Raw genomic sequence first — 20,580 nt, forward strand, 5'->3', positions numbered from 1 at the left:
AATTCATATGAATTACTGCATGTGTGTGATGTGTGGGAGCAAATCAGGTCAACGTTCAGACACTGCACACAGCACAAAACCAGGAAAACGAAAATATACTCTACCTCCACCCATTTTATAAGGGAGGTGCGGGCATGAGAAAAAGTCATCTTTCTTTTCTTACAACCAACAAAAAACAGAAGCTATACGCAGGATTCCAGTGAAAGATGTATGTACATGCATACTGTATATTCAGTCTGAGAACATAGTATAATTACAGAGTTGAAAAGAATACTTAGAATAAAGTAGTGCTGGCTGAATACTGAATATACTATTTTAAATGTATTTAGAAACATATTTCAATACATAAAATATTCAGAATACATATAAAATACTTACTGAAAAGGCACAAACTCTGCTGCTGTCATTTTTATTTCATTTACTGTTCCTCGCTGTTTTACCCTGTTGTTCAATGTTCAGGACCCCCACTGAACAGGTATTGTTTGGGTGGTGGATCTTCTCAGCACTGCAGTGACATTGACGTGGTGGTGTGTGTTAGTATGTGTTGCGCTGGTATGAGTGGATCAGACACAGCAGTGCTGCTTTTCTGAGTATTTATATGCCGAACATGTTTACTTATGATTAAAAGCAGCTTATAAGCAGACTGTTATGTAGCTATGGACAGTTTAATGGATATACATATCCTTCAGGCTTAGGGGTTTTCAACTAACCAACCAAATACCATGGAATTTTCTTGGTGTTCTGGACCCAGAATGTTTGTCTCAAGACAAATAAAATGTTTGGTTTTTTTTAATCCTCCTGTTATCTTTAAATTTACTAACTTCTTTTATCCTTGGAGTCAGTTTGACCCCAGCAATTTAAACCTCCAGGAAATATCAAAGTTCTGGTGGGAATTATGTTTCACTCTTCTCCATGTCGTATGAACTATAAGTGGTTTCCCACACTAATATGGGCGTGGTTCTGTTAGGTCAGGGCCCTAAGAGAGTTGTATGTTGCAGTGATCTCAATATGTGTACAGGGCATTGAAAACATATGCTAATTTTATGTTTACCCAGTTGCTCCCATTAAATTAGGAAAAATCATTAAATACGAAGCAAAAAAAATATGATGTCAATCATTTAATTAGAGACATGAAACACTGAATGAGATAAAACTGACCCTAAACATTATAGGAGGGTACGTTTTACCAAATGTTTTCAAATTTACAAAAGGTCAGCACATTATAACTGGGCTTTTTGGTGATGTATGAATTTATTACACTTTTTACTGTTTAGTACAAATTCAAAGCAGAGAAGATTTATGACATGTTACTATAAACAGCTCACACAAAAAAGATAAAGGGGTTGGACTGCTTTTGGGGTGAATCATCCTAAAACTCCAAACAGAACAGTAAGTCTCAGTGAGTGTCTCTGAACAATGACAGAAAGGTCCCCTTTGTGAGTCAGTCTTTTATCCCCCCAAGAGGTCAGTCAACAGCAGCATGCCTTCTGCAACCCAGCGCTGCTTGGCCTACTTTTTGAATCGATCCAGAGCTGTCTTCTTCACTTCTTTGAGCTGTTCCTTAGCACTCTCTTTCCTCTCCTTCTCCATTCTCTCTTCCACTGACTTCCGAATCACATCCTACAGGAAGAAGACAGAAAGCACAAGTTGAGACGAGGGTGATGGAGAGGTGTCTGTGCTACACGCTTAATATAAAAGGCCTTGAGTAAACAAAGAAAATAAAGCTTTTGTGTGTGTGTTTGTATGGCAATACCCTCTGATCCTCATGGGCGACTTTCTTCTTCCTCTTCTCCACTGCACCAGCTGCACTCCTGCCTCTTTTCTTCATTCTTGGCTTGAACTTTTCAACTGCTAATGGGTCATAACCCTGAAACACAGATATAAAAAAAAAGATGAAAAATTAGCAGTTTTACCTATTAATATAAAAACCTATGATGCCAATGTATGTTGCATGTAGAATGTTACTCAAACTACCCATTCTGATACCCTACCACATAAAAAGCATAGCCAACAACATGGCATTCAACATGTCTTTCTTTATATTGAATGGGAACTCCACCAGTGTTTCAAAATTTCTGCATAGTAAATAGTTAAGATGTAACAGTCATTCAGGTTTGATGAGAAATCATCAGAACTGTTTACAATGGTGAGTCTCCTCGGCAGTTGTGCTCATCCTGTTGTGCTAAATCAGAAAAAGTAATTGCGGAAGGCATTTTTTGTCCCGCCTAGTGGATACAGCCTTTGGTCCTTCAGAAAGACAAAAGGCACATAAACATCTATCTGCATGCTGCTTACTTAACTGCTGTGTACACACACACGAAATACAGTGGTTAAAGTACCATAAACTTGGATTTACAACAGTTTTGAGACAAGGCTTCTAAAATATTTTATAAGGCCTATAAAATGTTTTAAACAAATTCATTGTACGAGGTACTTGTAGGACGTTATAAGGCAAAGTAATACCCAAAGAAAACTTATCAGATTTATAACTCTTACACATAAAAATTCAGAAGACATGTGTAGGTTCACTGGTGGTTCTGGAGAGTAAATAAAATGGCTATATTTGTGTAGTAGACATCGGGTCGCCGGGTTCCTATCACCACCAGTGAAATCGGCGTCTGTAAGTTTCTCTACAGTGAATCATTTCACATCAAACCACTCTGAATGACTTTGTTTACATCTTAACGATTGATTTGTGTTGAGAATTTGAAAAATTGATAGAATCCCCTTTAAACTCTTTCATATAAAAAACAGAAATATCACAAACTATTGCTATAAAATGAGTCTGTTTAAAATAAAGAAAGTAGTAAATGCCTAGCTACTTGTTTACTTTGACTACTGTAATCATATGACCTACTTCACTTTACACGATGTTGTGCTGCAAGAAACTAGATTTCTATAATCAAATAAAATCTGATCTTCTGCTAGTTGTTTTGTTCAGTAGTGACAATTTTAGCTACTTTTGTGCATAACTCAAAAAATCTAGCCAGCACATGACAAGCAAACACAGCTTTGAACAACTGCACACACAAAATTACAATATTTTTTATTACAACACAAAAAGTTTAGTTAATTGAAGAAAATGTGTTTCGGTATAGTCTAAACATCGGTTTCTCACTGATGTTTAGACTATGGGGAAACATTTACTTCAAAAAAATGAGAACTAACTGCTCACCACGTAGCCAGGATGGACAGGGATGCAGTCTCACTTCCTGCCATTAAATGCAGGGGAGTGGCTAAAACAAAGCCCCGCCTATGGACTAAGACTGACAGAAAACATAGTACAGTATTTTTTAAATTAAGTTTTTTGTTTTAATTCAACTCGTGATAAATCTAAATCTTCCAGCTTGGGGGTTCGGGTTTGGGACAGCCACCTCCCAATAGAAAGTACTTTACAAGTGCTAAAAATTTAGCTTATGACTCTCTCAATTAATGCTTTTGCTTTTCAAGAGATCACCACATTATCTTTGGAAATTTGTAAGGTCTGAGCACTTAACTGTTCTTTAAAACAACTACGAACTAATTTCGTAAAATGGTCCATATACACATTTCACTCATTTACACTAACAGAAACACTTGTGTTGGTGTAAACAGCGAATAGAACATGGCATTATAAAAACACGCTTTTGCTGAGCAATGCAGTTTCTTTGGCTGATGCAAAGCTTGCAAAAATGACTGCTGATAAAGCAGTCGTCCACCTGATCAGGTGCAGCCTTAGGGAGGGACTCTCCCATAAACACACACACTTCTTACTCATATTCAGTAATTAAATACTGCTGTAATAAAAGCCAAGTGGAACATCTCCAGAAAAAGTACTCAGACTCTGTTAATTCTTGTGTGTCACAGACTTCAAGACATCATTAAAAGAAATAAAAACGAACAAGTATGTAACTTGATGTCCTCAATAAAAAATAAAAGTGTCGTAAAGATCAGGGGGCCTGAAAGCGACGTTATTGAAACTGTGACATTATTATGTGTATTAATCATTTGAGGTGCTAGTAAACAATTACTTTAATCACTATTCAGATATTTACTATGTTTTATTGTGGAAAGATAAACGAAAAAAAGAGACCACAGGTTCAACTCATTTGTGAGTATGTAGTATATTACACTCTGATGGGCTTGGCAACAACACTAAGTAGGCTAACCACTCTTGGTGATGTTAGCTTGGTCTAGAAACAGTGAAAATATATTTCTCTGACAAACTAACATGTTGGCATATCCACCTGTATGACGAAAATGAGTCACCTTCAGCATCCGGTGTTGTACCGGTTAATTCTGTTAGCTCATTAGCTCATCTGAACATTCATTCAACACAAAAACCTGTGTTTCCTTAGCACTTCTTGTTTAGAGAACCACTTCCAGCCCCTCACTCATTTCTGATCGCATAAACTTTGCTGTTTTTTCAGTAATTTAAGAAGAGAGTATAAAAAAATATATAAGTGCTGGTTCACGGACCAAATACAAGAATTGAAAACAGCTCTTCTCAAATGCTTTTATTTATTAAAAAAAAAAATTCTGTGTGTGCTGTCTGTATGATTAGTGAACTCACCAACGCCTCCACTCTCTCCATATGTTTCTGCTCAAAGGTGGTCTGGTCCACTTTACCCAGCAGCCCTGGGTCCAAGCTGATCAGTTCGGGCTGCACCTTCTCCAGCAGAGCCTTGACCTCCCACTCTTGCCTCTGCTTGGTGCTGCGGTATGGGTTCATATCCAGAGCATCGAAGTTTGGCTCACCGGCACCTGGATAGAAACCATTTACATACTGTCAAACGCACAATCCAAACACTGCACCTTCCAGTTACTCCTTAACTTTATGTATAGAACTATATATTTAAAACCTAATATTTAATAACCAAATACTGCACAGAATGCTCCACTATTTCAGTAAAGTGCCAAATTAGTGCCATTATCTTTTTTTTTTTCTCAGCGGATGTACTGCATAGTCTGGGCTTATATGGGGAAAGAAAGCAGACAGGACAACTTCTCATATTGAGTTTTCCAAAAATATATACAAAAAATATATACAGCATTTTTGGGACATTGTCAAATCAGTACAGTAATGACACTTTTCCCTGACACAGATGCAGTTACTGCCAAAGTAAGAATGCCTAGTAAATTATTACTGTCAAACCCTGAAAATCTGTTTCTTCAGAAATGGCTTGGCATTCTGCAGTGTTATTCTCTCAGGATCAGTGATATAAGATTTTTACATAACATCCTTTTTTTCTGCAAGATACTAATTTTGGAAGTCTACAGGCTACATTCTGCTACATTAACCTCATTTGGATTATATTTCCCATCACAAAAAGGTCAATTTTATTCTTACAGAGAACTTTTAACATATTTTAGTGTATATAAAGGTGCATTGCACATGTTCATATGTCACACTTCATAAAGTTTGAACCAAACTTATCTGTGTCTGTTATTAGGGATGCGCCAAGCCGACTTTTTTCACTCTTGATGCCAATTCGGATACCTGAACTCCGGATATCAGTTGATTCAGGGTCCCGATCCAATATTTTTCTTTTCTTTCTTTAATTTACACCTAACATAATTTGCTGTTTCAACTGAATAGGTAATTGCAAAAGATCATAAATCTATTCAAAACATTTTGTTAATCATGGATTTTTAAAATGAGTATTTCATATTCAACCATATTCTTCTTATTTATTTTAGGGCTACTTAACTATCAACTATCTCAAAATCACCCACAAATCTGACAATTAAAATTTTTTAGCTTTCATTAAATTGATCAAATATAAAAGTCTGAAATAGTTTGCTGACAAAGCTGGTGTGAAGCACAATAGCATCCAAAAAGTCCTCCTGCACAGGGCTTTTATTCTGACATGCTACACTATTATAGAGACTTTTATTAATAAATCTGTTTAATGTGATCATCCATCATATCCACAAGCTGTTTCAGCAATCAGCTCAATTAATAAAACCTCAGTGTGAGAATTAAAGTAAGTAGAAAGTCGCTGGTTTTGGAATGACACTTTTTTAAGAGTGACTGTGACTAAAAACGATCTCATTAGTTGATTGGTCACATCCACACGATACCTGATCCAGTCAGTGTTAGAGCATCACTAATTGTCTATTCACCAACTTAGAGAGAAAAAGATAGACTTGCTTTTGGTTATGGATGTGTGTGCAAGCACGTGTGCTGACCTGGCACAATCATACTGGTAAATCCTTCTGCATGTCCAACACCCAGCACATCCTCGAAGGGGCAGTACCCAACTCCCCACACTGTCCCTCTTACCCGATGGGCCATGTAGGGCTTTGTCATTGGACCGCCTCCCCAAACGTCACGGTACACCTGTGAATCAACATGCACACCTAGCTATGTGAAACTCTTACAATCTTATCAACTCAACTTTAAACAGGATATTTCATGAAACTTTCATCTTTCAAAATTCCCAAGAAGCATGCGTACTGTATCCACAATAGTAAGGCTGAGCCTGCATTTCCCACAACAATACAGCACCAGGATCACTGTACTATGATGGAGTCAGTATCTGTAATTTTTAAAAGATTGATTGTGACACTGCAATGTTTTTCTGGACCTAACAGAATTCATATGTATATTTTTAGGGCTATCGGATAATTAAAATAATTAATTGTCATTAACTGAATTAATTTTGGGTAGTTAAACACGATCTAACGGAAAAGATGTGCTTTCCATTTAAAAGCAGTGCATTTTACTGTAGCCATGAGTGGACAAAATCAGAATGCACTTATTATTTTCAATAATTCAATAATACCTTCATCATATATAGTTAATGGCTCCAACTCCATGATTTTAGTCCTCTTGCTCTCACACAGGAATTTAAATTATAACCAGAGACAGTGCTTCCATTTCTTTGTTATATGGCAAATTGTGCTAATTTAAAAAAAATATGTATGTATTTATTTAACAGTAGCCTTTTTTATGTCTATATATGAATAAACACTAGGAGGCATTTAGCATTTACCAAACAGCACTCATCAAGTTAAAATTTAGCTAGTCACCAGTAGTAAGCAGTAGCCTGCACATTTGTTTTTGCCACCATTTGACAATTGCGCATCCCTAAACGTCATGCTGAAACAAAAGTTTGTGACTGGCTGTTTTGCATATTAGTTAAATGGCCCTTTCCTGTCAAATAAGGCCGCTCTTGGTCACACTGACTGATGAAACCCACCAGAATCTCTGGTGATTGGAAAGGCACCCTGGTGACACTGTCATGCCACAGATACAACTGTGACTCAGAGATTCAGGTCAGATACATACTGTTTTTTTTCTGTTTGGTGTTTCTATTTTAATTTGCAAACTGTGAGTAGTAATTAACTAGTTAACTAAGGGGGTGCAGAATAAGTACTCTGTGTACTGAGTACTGGTGCCCATGAAAATGGTAGGTATAAACTGCTGTGATCCATGTGTGTACCTGTACAATATCTCCAGTAGAAGCACAGAGCAATCCTCTCTGGCTGAGGGAGAGGCAGGAGGCTCCAGCAGGCAGGAAATAGGAATGAAGCGGTTTAAAGGCTCTGATGTCATAGACTTTCAGCTTCCTGTCCAGTCCTGACGTCACCATATACCTGTAACATACACAGCCGTGATTATTACCTGCCATGACTCATGATTCACTGTCCTACTGGGCGACTTTTAAATCACACTGTTTGTATTTAATCTGGACATCACTCTCAAAAATCACTTGACACAACCCAACAAAATTTTCAAAGAAAGCCTTTACCACAAAATATGCAGGACTGTATTTTTGCTTTCCTGACTAGCGTCATTCACAATATTTATGAACAATGTATTGTTTGTTTATCGTTATTACAATATTGGCCTTCACATCACTGATATCACAGAAAGCTTCAACACCATGCTGTAAGAAAATCTAGGGCAAAACTGTAGCAACACAACTGCAGTATTGATATTCTGTTCATACTGTGCAGCCTTAACTCACAGTGTTAAGAAAAAGAGGGAATGTGCTTTCAAATGATAAATTAGTTTATCATGTTTATTTTGTCAGTGACCATGCACAAAATACATCAATCTCAGAAGAGAAGAGACACTTGACACCAGAGTTAGCTAATAAGCTGATTTTCATTTGCAGTCTCTGGGCAGGTAAATATATGACTAATGCTAAAAACACAAATGTACAATACAAAATTACACAAACAAAATACAATAAAAGCCACAATACCAATTAAATATATAGCCCACTCACAACCCCATCTCCCCCAGTCAACCCAAATGCACATACAACCATCATCAATAAAAAAAAAAACCACAAAGAGTCTGATTACATTACTGAAAACATGATTGATTTCCTATAATCGTTTTTTTGTGAGAAAAGGTCTCAAGATCTACACAAATTTCAAAAAAGTAGGTAGCGTCTTCCATTGTTTGACACAGGAGTGTCACCAAATTTACCATATTAGAAAATCTCAATCAAAATTAGCAAATCCGTGGGCCAGCTGTGCTTTTATTTCATTTTTACTTAATATTTTGCCATGACCCGAACGGCCAAAACTGCAACAGCAATACATACATCATCTAAACCGCTTATCCTTCTGGGTCGCGGTGGGGTGCTTGAGCCTATAGGCACTGAATACTTATTCAAAAATAATTCTAAATAAAAAGAAATAGTTTTAAGTAGTTTTTTTTAAAAACAGCCTATTTGCTTGAACTAGACACCAGGATTCTTTTCTTTTTGTGTAACTGCTGTTGTTGATGGGGAAAGGGGGTCTTAACGCACATTATGTTGCAGGGCATGCTGGGGACTGTAGTGCATCTCGGATGAAACAGGCTAATAAGAATAGAAAATGAAAATAATTTGGCAGGCTGAACAGGACTGTGGACTTGGCCTTGACCTTGTGTTTGACACATGGGGTTTAATAGCTTTGTATGGAAAGACAGATTGTGCAAAAGGTAGTATAGGAATACTACACTGCCCCCTGGTGGCAGGCCTTGTACTTCTGTACTGATTCTCAGAGCAATGCTGTACAAAGTTCTTCAAACATGGGAGTGTGGTATTATGGATAATTTACACACCAGATGGACATTTGAATACATAATTAGATCAAAATTCACCATATTATATTTAGAGAGTATTAACAGTGATGATATCATCATGATCACCTAGCAAAAATTTTATGGCTTGTTTAAAAAAAATTATTAAAGTGGCTTTACAGCGACTTTACTAGGCTGAGACCAACAGGACATACAAAAAAAACAATGAGAGAAAATCATTGTATTTAAAAAATGTCCTTGCCCACCCCAAAAAAAGTGAAATATTATTCAAGCCGCTGTGAGTTTCTAATATATCTATAATTTGCCGAGTTATATTTTATTGTGCAGCTCATCTTTACGTTTCTTAAAACTAAGAGTATGATCCAGAAAAATATCTAAATATTGAAACTCATCCACATTTTTCCCTTTACACCATTTACCAAAATGTCAGGATAATCCCTCATTTTCATGTACTAGAAAAATACATAGTGACTGCTTTAGCATAATGGTTATAGGATATCAGCAGTACTTACGTGCCAGTTCTGTCCACTGTGAGGGAGCGGACACCACCCCGGTGACAAAGCATTTTAACTAGTGGCTCTTTCTGATTGGGTGACCACAGGCTGACCGTACCATTGGGGTGGCCAAGGTGAATGACAGCATTGTAGGGGTTCTGTGCCATCACATCAAGTCGCCCTAACTTTGTGTTGATGGCTGCCACCTCCTTCCCAACAGACACGTCCAGATACTGCAAGAAACCTGTAGCGCTCTGAAAAAGAGAAAACACAAATGTGATACTACAATGACCGATGACACCTGCTAGGCTTCGAGGGAAATTATAACTCCATGCTTGCAGCTGTGGAGACTTGTGTACACCTGAGCTGTGCGTGACAGTGTTTTTAATCATCTTGCACCTGCAGTGTTTTGCAATTAACAAACTTGGTTGTATATTTAAGCGAACATATTCAACTGAGCTCTGATTTTATTAAGCATAATTAAGAGCATTATAATAAATAAGCTATTTCTTTTCCTGCATTTGTCCCACAATCTGAATTCTGACTGCCCATTCCTGCCTGTATGAGAGTGGAAAGGTCTTTTGCTTGCAATTTTTTCCCCATAGGGTTTTTGCAGGATTCCAGTTTCAATGCACTCTGTCTCTACTGTATCACAGGTGTAGCCAGAATTTCATTTTAAGACAGGCCTTGTTACAAATTGTGAGTAGCTAGCAAGCTGTAAGGGCCAGGTGCATTGCCATATTAATCATTACAACCACCAACTAGTTATCGTCATTATAGCTCAACTGTTTAAAAAAATTGCCCGCTCGCTACTATTAACGTGACTGCTTACCTCACATTTATCTGGCTAACGTTAGTTACTATAAAAAAAACAATAGAATTCCATGGGGTGGAAATTAATCACATGCCTAACTTTTAAGTGTAGATGTATGGAATGAATGGTTGAAGACATTAAACCTTGTTTTGTTTACTACAGTCAGGTACTACTATTCAACAGCTATGTAACTAGTCTATAGCAACAAGTACAGCTAACTCCTCAATGTCAGGACAAACAGTGGCGCAAGCTAATAACCTAATACTGTGTTTACATGTTGGCATTGTACCGTGCCTTTTTACACAATCGACAGCTGCGAGACACTGTGCAAATGTTTCCATAGTGATAAGCGTCTGCCAAAAAAAAGTGATGAGCACGGTAAAGGCTTTTTTTCATTCAAGATGGGAAAACGTCATGAGGACATAAGAAATCAGCATCTTTTCCCATGACAAATCTCGTATAATATATAATAATATCATTGCCATCAGAGAACGTTTTTTTCAACCAACAGAAATCTGGGGTGGGCCTGGTTTCTGAGTGGCAGGACCCAGCACCATCCACCAATGTACTGGTACCTGTTTTCCATTAATGCATTGCTCTTGTTGTTATCAATGGCAACATTTATTATAGACACCAAAGTGTCTTTGTGAACACTGCTTAAGGCTCTGTAACAATTATTTTAGCAACTCTTGGTCAATGACAGTACAAAAGAATGAAACAGGTAAAATATTACTTAAGCTGTTTAAAATTAAACTTTGCTTATCTAGTTCTTCATCAGTTTTCTCTCAACACATAATCAAATAACAACACTGGTTTTAAACTGCCTTTTCACCCAGGCGTAATGCAACCCCTCATGCTAACAGTATTTAGGTATGAACAAGATGCTTTACTGACGTACCACTGTGGCCAGCAGAAAGTGGTAAGGGAGGAACTGCATGCGCAGAACATCATTAAATTTTTTGATGCAGTGCAACTCTATGCCTTTGGAGTCATAGATGTACAGCCATTTCTTCTGAGCTACAGCAAACATGGCCTCGGAGTGGAGCCACCTAGTGGACATCAGGGAAACAGAACAGTGAGATGATCTCTTCCTAATGACATCCTCCATGTGTATGTCCTCTGTACAAGGAATTTCCACTTACTTGATATCTTGGACCGTTTCCATGACATTCATCTCACACACAAGGTTTTTGGTCTGCCATTCTATGCAAGTCACATGACCTCTCCTTCCAGCTAGTAACAAATGTCTGAACACAACAATTTGACATATATTAGACATATTTATCTATATATAAATAGACATTATATATCTGGGTGCGTCTGATCAAAGTAAGCCAAAGTGGGCAGGGAGGGGGACAGGCTTATGTTATGCACACCCACGCTCAGTTGAATAGGCTTTTTTAGAAGTCAAATTTAAATTCTAGGGTTTTGAATTTGGGGTTTATTTTTTGGAGTTTGGCGCTACAGACATTAAGTTCCATTTGAGAACTTTTATTTATCTGAGCCAGACTAATCTTTGTAGTGTACTGAAGCTCTGCAGAACCACTTTTAACATCTTTAATGTACAGAATTCCAAACAATTACATTAAATATTGACATCAGAACCGAAAATCACCAAACCTGAAAATATGTGCATTATGTATGATGCAAATCTTAGCACATTAACTTTTACTCTTGTTTTTGCTACATGGGAAAATGTATTGTATCCAGGAGCCACTGTATCATATCAAATCAAATTTTGAATATGTCTATCGTTACACTCCAAATCTCTTTACAAATAAGGGACAACAAACATACTGTCTTCAAGGAATTCATGAACAGAGTTGCATTTTAAAGAATCACATCTGATAGCACTCACCGGCCAGTCCTGCTGTAATCTAGTCTGTATGGTCCAAATTGGGTCAGATGCAAGTTAAAGTACTGCCAAAAGAAAAAGAGAGAAAGAAAAAACATAATTACACAGATGTAAAGCATGGGAAAAAAGATAATGCCTTTGAATAGTGGGCGTGGAACACAATGTCTCAAGTGTCACCTTTGATCCAGAAGTGATGTCCACAGCTTCTGCTATGTCGTCCTGTGAGATGGTGCATGTGTCTTCACCCTGATCTCCTTCTAGAAACCTTTTGACACAGATACAGGTATGAGTGTGTGTGTGTGTGTGTTTTCATGTCCAGAAGAAACTACAAGAGACCAGAGGAAGCTACATTACCCAGCATCCTCTGTGAGCAGGAGATCATATCGTGCAGCCTGCGTCTGAGCAAGGTCAGCAGCTTTTTCAGACTTGGTGAGGGTGTCTTTCAGCTTTGTTCGAGTCTCTTCAGGCTAGGGAACATTTTCAGCAATGAAATTCAATTTTATGAAATAATTAGGGATAACTTGATTATTTAAAGCATATTTTAGTGCACTGGAAACAGCAATATTAGGTGAACATTCCAGCTTCACTGGTTTGACAGAATTTACCATTTTGTATTATATGTTTTTGTTCTTTAATGTTCTTCAACACACAGCATGCATTATACAAATACTTCATACAACCACTGGGAGTCCCCCAGTGGCTAAAAAGAAATGCTGACTGTTAGTGTAGCCACTTATGTAAAGGCTAATAAATACAGATAAAATAATCAGCTTTCTAACAGTAATGTTAGCTATTTGGCTTCCTCCTGCAGTCAGCTGTTAGTGAAGAGCAAAAAAAAAAGTAATGAAAACAAAAACAAAAAAACATTTAAAAGTGATTATATCCATCCACCTTCACAATACAACACCACAAGGGGGTTTTCCTAGTTTTAAACAGAAAAATCTTGCTCTAGAGACCATTGTGTCACTGTTGTAGTAGGTGAGTAGACAGATTTACAACAGATGTAGCAATAGGTACATTTTTCACCCCTTTAAACTTGATCAAATTCACTACCCCCCTGTGTTCTCTTTACTACACTGCCTAAGAAGTACCATAAGTTGATATTATTCACACCTTGCAACATCCGCACATATTCAGACATTGACAAAGCAATCTTAATGTCTGCAGTGTGGGACTATTTTAAAGTGGAAAACGAAAACTGCCCAAAAGCCACCAGTTATTTCTGTAATGCAAGTGTTTTGCAGTTAGGTTGGCTACCTTTAGTCAAAACTTGATAAAAATAGTTATATTTTTTCAGTTTCAACTTATTAAATCTCAGAAAAACTATCATGATGTGTATCATGTGTCATGATATTTTTGCCATCTCGCCCTCCCCTAGCTGAAAGCCAAGTAGATCTTAATTTCTAAATTCTGATTATCTACAAAAATATGAATACAGGACTCGACATCAATAGTTACTCAATCTCGGATGGCATATCTAAGACAAAAAAACCTGATCAAAACAAGTTTTTGTTTTTGTGAAGCATATCACCACATAGTCTAGCTGAAAAGATCATTTACTCAGTAAGAAATGTTTTAACACTGAAAGTTAACTTGTAAATGTATTCAATATTTGACTAAAGGGCACAAATAACTTACCACTTCAAATTTATTTCCTCTCTGAAACTTCTTCAGCCGCTCCTCTGGGATGGGTGCCTCACCAGGGAAAGGATCCTTTTTCTGAGGAAATGACATTTTAATCAATGAATATGACTGCGTCTGGATTTTTGGTTTCCTGTTATCACAATAAAGAGTAGCGAAGCAAGTAATTATACGCATTGGGCATCCATTTGTAAGTTTAATTTTAGGAGCATTCGAATGCAAGCCAGACATGGACACATTCACTATGGCTCTCAGATACATAGGCCGCAAATAAGCACAGCTTACACAAAATCCTGATGTGAAAGTTAAAAGAGGGGATACGCTCCAAGGCTGATAGCACCACATGACTTGAACATTTCTTACATATTGTAGTGCCAGGAATTTAAGCTTGCTGTATTTTGTGCCTACAGTGTCTTCCGATATGTCCAAACCTGTTTGTTATTAACTGACTTCTAAGGGCAACTCCACCAAAATGTCTGCATAATTAAATGATTAACCTGTCAACAAAATCATTCCGAGTTCAGAGATTCTAGAGAGCTCTGATCTAGAGAAGCGTACAGAATCAGCACTGTTCACAATTGTGAAGACAGGAACCAGAAGTCTGACAAGTTTAACGCCTCTAAAAGCTCATTCCCAGAAAGCTGTTACATGAAATAATTATGAGTACACTGTCTGATGTCTGAGACATTGTTTTACAGTAGTTCTGTAATAACATTTTGGTCTAAAGGAAAGAAAACTTATTTTTTCAGACTCACCATTATTTTATGATTAATGTTACATAAACTCAGAAGACGTGTAGCTTCGCTGGTGGTTCTGGATAGTAAATAAAATGGCTATATTTGCACTGTGAACATTGTGAACATTGGGACTCTATTGGGTTTCTATCATCACCACTGTAAAGAAATCTATAAGTTTCTCAATAAAAGAAAAATTTTATATCAAACCTCCCTGAATGACTTTGTATCATAACCAATTATACTGAAATTTAAAAAAAAGCGATGGAATTCTCCTTTAAGGCTGTTGGTAGCCATAGTGCTGCAAATCACTGATGCTGTGTGCGATCCGAAACCTAATTTACTGCTCAGATTATGCAAAATAACTACAAAAATAACAAAACGTGAACATGATGAACAAAATGTCCCTTAGGTTCATGCAACAAACAGACCTACAACTCAAAGAGACTTTAGAGAACTTTAGTTTTCGTGGTTTCAGGATTCTTCACTGTCAAAAAAGCTGAACTGTTCATAATCAGAGCGCTCTTTACAAAGTCTCTCTCAAGGCTCAGTGCAGTTCAGTCAGTCACCTTCAGAAAAAAGAAACACGCACCCCTGATATGAACTTTCTATCACTGTTTCCTTTTGTCTTCTTTTGCCCTTCATCACTTCCCTTTTTGGCCTTTTCTTCAGCTGTGCTCGTCTGCTTTGCCCCATCACTGCTTTTTTCTCCATCGTTGTCCTTTTCACTTATTTCCTGCGTTTGCTCCTGATTATGTTTAGGACCCTGAGGTAACATGAGGACACAGAAATTCAGAAAAATATACAGAACAGACAGTTATATCCTAAAAAATATCAAAGAACCCAATATTTACACTCTTTACACCATTTTTACTGTCAGTTGTAGTGTGTATATCATTCTCGTCTAGTCACATTAGTACAAACAGAAACTGTTACTTTTGTTAGAAAATTAATTCATCTTATGTTAGTAAGCAAATGTCTCTCAGACAGTACCACCTTATAAGAATACTTTGCCGCTTTTTCTTTTTTTTTCCATTTGTACTTTTTTTTAAACAGTGGAATTCCATGACTTTTCCATAACATAAAATGGAATTTCTATGACAAACATATAGTGCTGGGCAATATATCATCTATACTGAGACACTGTGATATTAACTTACTAATTCCTATTTTAGTGATAGTTTTAGCTATGTATTTGGGGGAAAAACACATTTCATTTTGCACACTTTACTCATGTTATACAGTCCTTGATGGTTTACATTTAACTCATTAACTTAACATCCATAAGAAAGCAAAGCAAAGAAGCACTCTGTGCATTTTAGAGAAACTAAAATATATGACAGTAGTGTTTTCAAGGTCATAATAAAAGAGTCATTTCAAAATGTAGTCCAAAAAAAAAAACTATCTTTTTTTTATCATTTCAGAGTGCGTCATGCTACAAATGAAGTGATTATACTGTTCTGTAAAGCAGTTGCAGTCAGACTGGGCAGAAAGACAACATTTTATTGTTATCATGATAAATTATTTCACAATACAATTTTCTGAACAAGAACACTGGCTCATGTTTCATTACAAAGTGAGCATATTTAGTCCTGTTCAATTGAATTTAGCGCAGTATGGTTTGTAAAACATTGAACAAAATTCACTGTAGTCGTAAGTTAATAATAATAATAATAATAATAATAATAATATTATTTTGTATTTTTTTTAGATGTAGCACTACAGGTTCTATTTTTCCTGTTCCAACTTATTAAATCTCAGAAAAACTACTGTGATGTGCATCATGTATTGTGAAAATGTCTTGAAGTGTCATGATATCTTTGCCATATCGCCCACCCCCCGCAGACAGCCAAGTAGAGCTTAGCTTCTAAATTCTGACTGATTTTACATATTTTCATGCATGTTAAGTGTAAAGAGTACAAATGCATTATCTACAAAAATATGAATACAGGACTCGACATCAATAGTTACTCAATCTCGGATGAGATTATCTAAGGCAAAAAACTTACACAACAAAACACCCCTAAAAATAAAACAAGTTTTTTTATGAAGCATATCACCACATAGCCTAGCTAAAAGGTCATTTACTCTAACTCTGTAGCTCTGTATTAACTCTTTAACTATCTAAAATCTTGTTTTTTTAAACACGCCAAGATAACTTAATGTATTCAGTATTGAACTAAAAGGCATATATAACTTACCACTTTAAATTGCCTTCCTCTAGTGCTAGTCATTGTTGCTGTGTGGGATCAGAAACCTCTTTACTGTTCTGATTACACAAAATAACTACTTAAATAACAAAACATGAACATGATGAACAAAATGTCGCTTGGGTTTATGTAACAAACAGACCTATAACTCTTTTAACTTTAGTTTTCGTGATTTCAGGATTCGTCACTGTCAGAAATAAAGAAATAAATACCCACCTCTGATATGACCTTTCCATCCAGATTTCCTTTCCTCTTCTTTCGCCAATCAACACGTCTCTTTTTGGCCTTCTGCTTTGCCCCATCAATGCCCTTTTTAGGTGTATCCTGCGTTTGCTCCCAATAACGTTTAGGACCCTGAGGTAACACATGAGGACACAGAAATTCAGAACAAATACACAGAGCAGACAGTTATATCCTAAAACAATATCAAAGGGCCCAGTTTTTTCACTCTTTAAACCACTATACACCATTTTTACTGTCATTTGTCGTGTGTAAGTTATATCGTTCTCGTCTAGCTACACTGCATTAGTACAAACAGAAACTATTACCTCACATTAAAACTGAATTCACAGTATGTAAGTAGCCAAATGTCTCAGACAGTACCGCCTTTTAAAGGACTTAATTAAAAGCAAAACAGTTTGACGTATAATATTTTCAGGAAAAGCTTTTAATAAAGTATAGGTACATGGCAGCATGTAACTTTATAATAAAGATAAGCTTTATAACTACTGTAATGCGAGTCTTACGATAGCTTATCTGAACAGCTAAGCTAACTCACTCACTGCCGTAATCACAGCGTTAAACCAACTACGCCACTGAAGGACATTAACAGGATTGACACATGTATGAATACAGATGTTAAGTTAAATTCAGGCTGATATGAGTGAACACATGCCTTTTTCTTTCTCTCCACGTGTGTTTTCATCAGTGCTTCTCCGCCGGGCGCCGCCATCTTTGTTGTGTATTTTCTGTATTTCCGCTCGTTCACTCTGCCCTTTCCTCTCAGGAGCTGGAGGAGTAAATCCCACTTTCTGTTTAAGCTCACGGCGATAACACACCTCCCATTTATTAATCAAAAACATTACATATTTATACATAACAAAAATACAAATAAAACTTTCTTTATGATTGTGATATGATTTTATCAAATCTACAGCACAAAAATGAGTACTGCCTCAGTTGGGCCGCTAGATGGTGCTGAAGCCATTATAGATGGTTCACCAGTCTGCAGTTTCACCATTGATGATGCTCGAAGAGGAAAGACGGTTCAGTCAGTTCTGAAATACACAGATCATACAGAGTAAATAACAAACAGTAAAATAAATGGAACATTAATTATGTACTTATTATGTATTATATATATATATATAGTTACAGCACGTGTTTACTTGCCGTACGTTTTAAAGAATTACATAATGAAGACTTTGACGAATATGATAAAGTTTGGTGGGGACGTTAAAAATATACATTTATTAATAAAGAACCTGGTTAGAATGATTATTTTTTGTTCCCAATGATTATTCTAAATTTAACGTTATCTCATACTTTTTTACATTAACTAATTGTTTAAAGCAGGCCTGACGATTTTAATATTAATAACAATTTAAAATAATAGTCTGATTCTAACGATAATAATAAGTAATTAACATTAACTTTAATATTAATATAGCAATCGCTATTATTGAAAAACTTGTAGTTACTTGTAGTTTCAATTCATTCCGTATGTAACAATCATTGCAATCCAAACTTAATGTCAATGTTAAAAATGCTAATTTAGCGATAATAAATTGGGGCAGGGGGCGTTTGTTCTGAATTTTCTGGCCCTCTTTTGAGCAGTTTTTAAAAGAAAAAAAGGAAAGAAAGAAAGAAAATAAGAAAAGAAAAGAAAGTCTCTTTTGCATCTTCCACAGTTTAGTTGGTTGTGTATGTTTATCTGTTAATTCCGGTACTACATTTATTACTACAGCAGTGTAGTTTTACTCTAATGCAGTTTACTGCAGTTTTCTGTAGTTTAAGGTTTAAATTCAACGCACTGTGGCTTTGTTCAGTTGTCTGCTGCTTTGCTTCTGTTTATTAGTTTAACAGGTCTGTACCTCATGCGTCAGTGCACGTGTTACGTCGCTAGATGGCGCCAAAATCCCAAATCATTCTGCATTTGGTACTTCATTAAACTGTTTTCAAAAGCGTTTTTTTTACTTTTCTATAGTTTAATTTTACCCTGCAATAAAAAACAGCATTTTGGATGCTGGTATGATGGTCAACCAGCATGACCATGCTGGACGACCAGCTAAACCAGTACCAGACCAGCATAAACCAGCAAAGACCAGCTTAGACCAGCATGGAATTCCTTCTGGTCTGTGCTGGTCTTTTCAGTAGGGTAATGTAGTTGAATGTTAGTTTAATTGACTTAAATGTCCAAATCCATGCAAGAAAAAGATGGACTGGAGTTAACCCACCAACACCCCCCCCCCAATTTAAACTGTATTTTAGGAAGCTAATTTCTGTAAAATGTAACCTATATTTGTTTTGTTTTTGCAACCATGGTTTTCTGTATTATTGAGTATATAATGTGCAAATATGCATATCTACTTTTCTGTATTCACTGCCCCAACATGATCCTGTAATAAAGGGCTTGATTATTACCAGATGAGCTGGATCAGGGGGTCCACAACACTGGAGTTGTGTGAACGATGTTAAAAAGTGGTGAAAAACTGAGGCCTAGACTAATTTACAGTTGTTACCATGGCCGTCACAGTGCTTTGAATAAAATAAAACCCACATAGTTTAGCTGAGACCTGTTCCCTGTTTCATTAAAACACATCTGAGATAAGCCTGTCTAATGTTTCTTTGACTAATGAGTGATCAATTAAGGTGTGACTAAAGTCTCCTGATACTAGGGCAAACAGGTACAGTTGAATGCTGTACAGCAATCTGGGTGCTGGAGTGACGAACCTTTTCTGGCGTGAGTTTGGTGTAGCTCTAAATCAAGCAGCTGAAGTATTGGTAATGGCTACTCATACTGAAAAAATACATGGGTATGTGTTTTTATATTTCCAATAGGGGAGCCTGGGGCACAACCTAACCCAGTTTGATTTATGCAAGAGAATTTTAGAAGAAAATCTAAAATCTAGCGCTTACCGCTTGTGAACAATTCCACTGAAAGTAGCGTGATGCAAATATTACAACTTACCCTAAAGGGGGGAGTGTCAATTGTAAGAAATCAAAGGGCTATTTTTAACCACTGATGCAAAATCAAGGGGATGGGGCATGTCCCCACCAACTTCTTGAAAATATGCAAGATAATTTATAGCCAAAATAGATTGTTGTTTCATTTCATAATACTCAGTAACAGCAAAAAGTAAAAAGCACTAACCTGCCCTGGAATCATTTTCAGCATTTCTTTAGGCCCACTGTATTATGACTGTTTGTTGACCAAAACAGTTATCTATCATTAATAGTAAGTTAACCTTTAACATTCTTAGTTATCATCATATGTATCATTACTGGATATTTTGCTAACATATTTACAGCAACATGTAAGAATTTGATACAATGGAGAGGAAAAATGTCATTGTAATAGGTAACAAAATTGAATATCTGTATTGTGTATGTATAATTATTATTATTATTATTATTATATTGTCCCATTAATGATATCATTTGTTTTTTTGTTTTTTTGTTTTGCTTAAATATTGACATATGTTGCACGAAACATCAATATAAGTGTAACTGTAGGCATCCCACCCACTTGTCAGACCACAGTTGCACACCTGAGTGTAACAGTCACTAAAAAAGTCTAGTAAATAA

General features: G+C 36.5%; 1 protein-coding gene across 1 annotated transcript; it reads right to left on the reverse strand.

Annotated features, from left to right (window-relative positions):
* Positions 1–1,103: 1,103 nt before the first annotated feature.
* wdr46 (WD repeat domain 46) lies at positions 1,104–17,767 on the reverse strand. The gene is made up of 15 exons (XM_036578960.1): positions 17,669–17,767; positions 16,990–17,127; positions 15,156–15,329; positions 13,827–13,907; positions 12,543–12,655; positions 12,366–12,453; positions 12,192–12,253; positions 11,476–11,580; positions 11,232–11,382; positions 9,538–9,773; positions 7,428–7,581; positions 6,172–6,322; positions 4,553–4,743; positions 1,754–1,867; positions 1,104–1,620 (listed from the first exon to the last, which is right to left on the reverse strand). Exons 1-15 carry the CDS (start codon positions 17,723–17,725, stop codon positions 1,510–1,512), a joined length of 1,926 nt encoding a protein of 641 aa, XP_036434853.1. The 5' UTR covers positions 17,726–17,767; the 3' UTR covers positions 1,104–1,509.
* Positions 17,768–20,580: the final 2,813 nt, after the last annotated feature.

Source organism: Colossoma macropomum, unplaced genomic scaffold, assembly GCF_904425465.1.
Source record: "Colossoma macropomum unplaced genomic scaffold, Colossoma_macropomum, whole genome shotgun sequence".
NCBI lineage: Eukaryota > Metazoa > Chordata > Actinopteri > Characiformes > Serrasalmidae > Colossoma > Colossoma macropomum.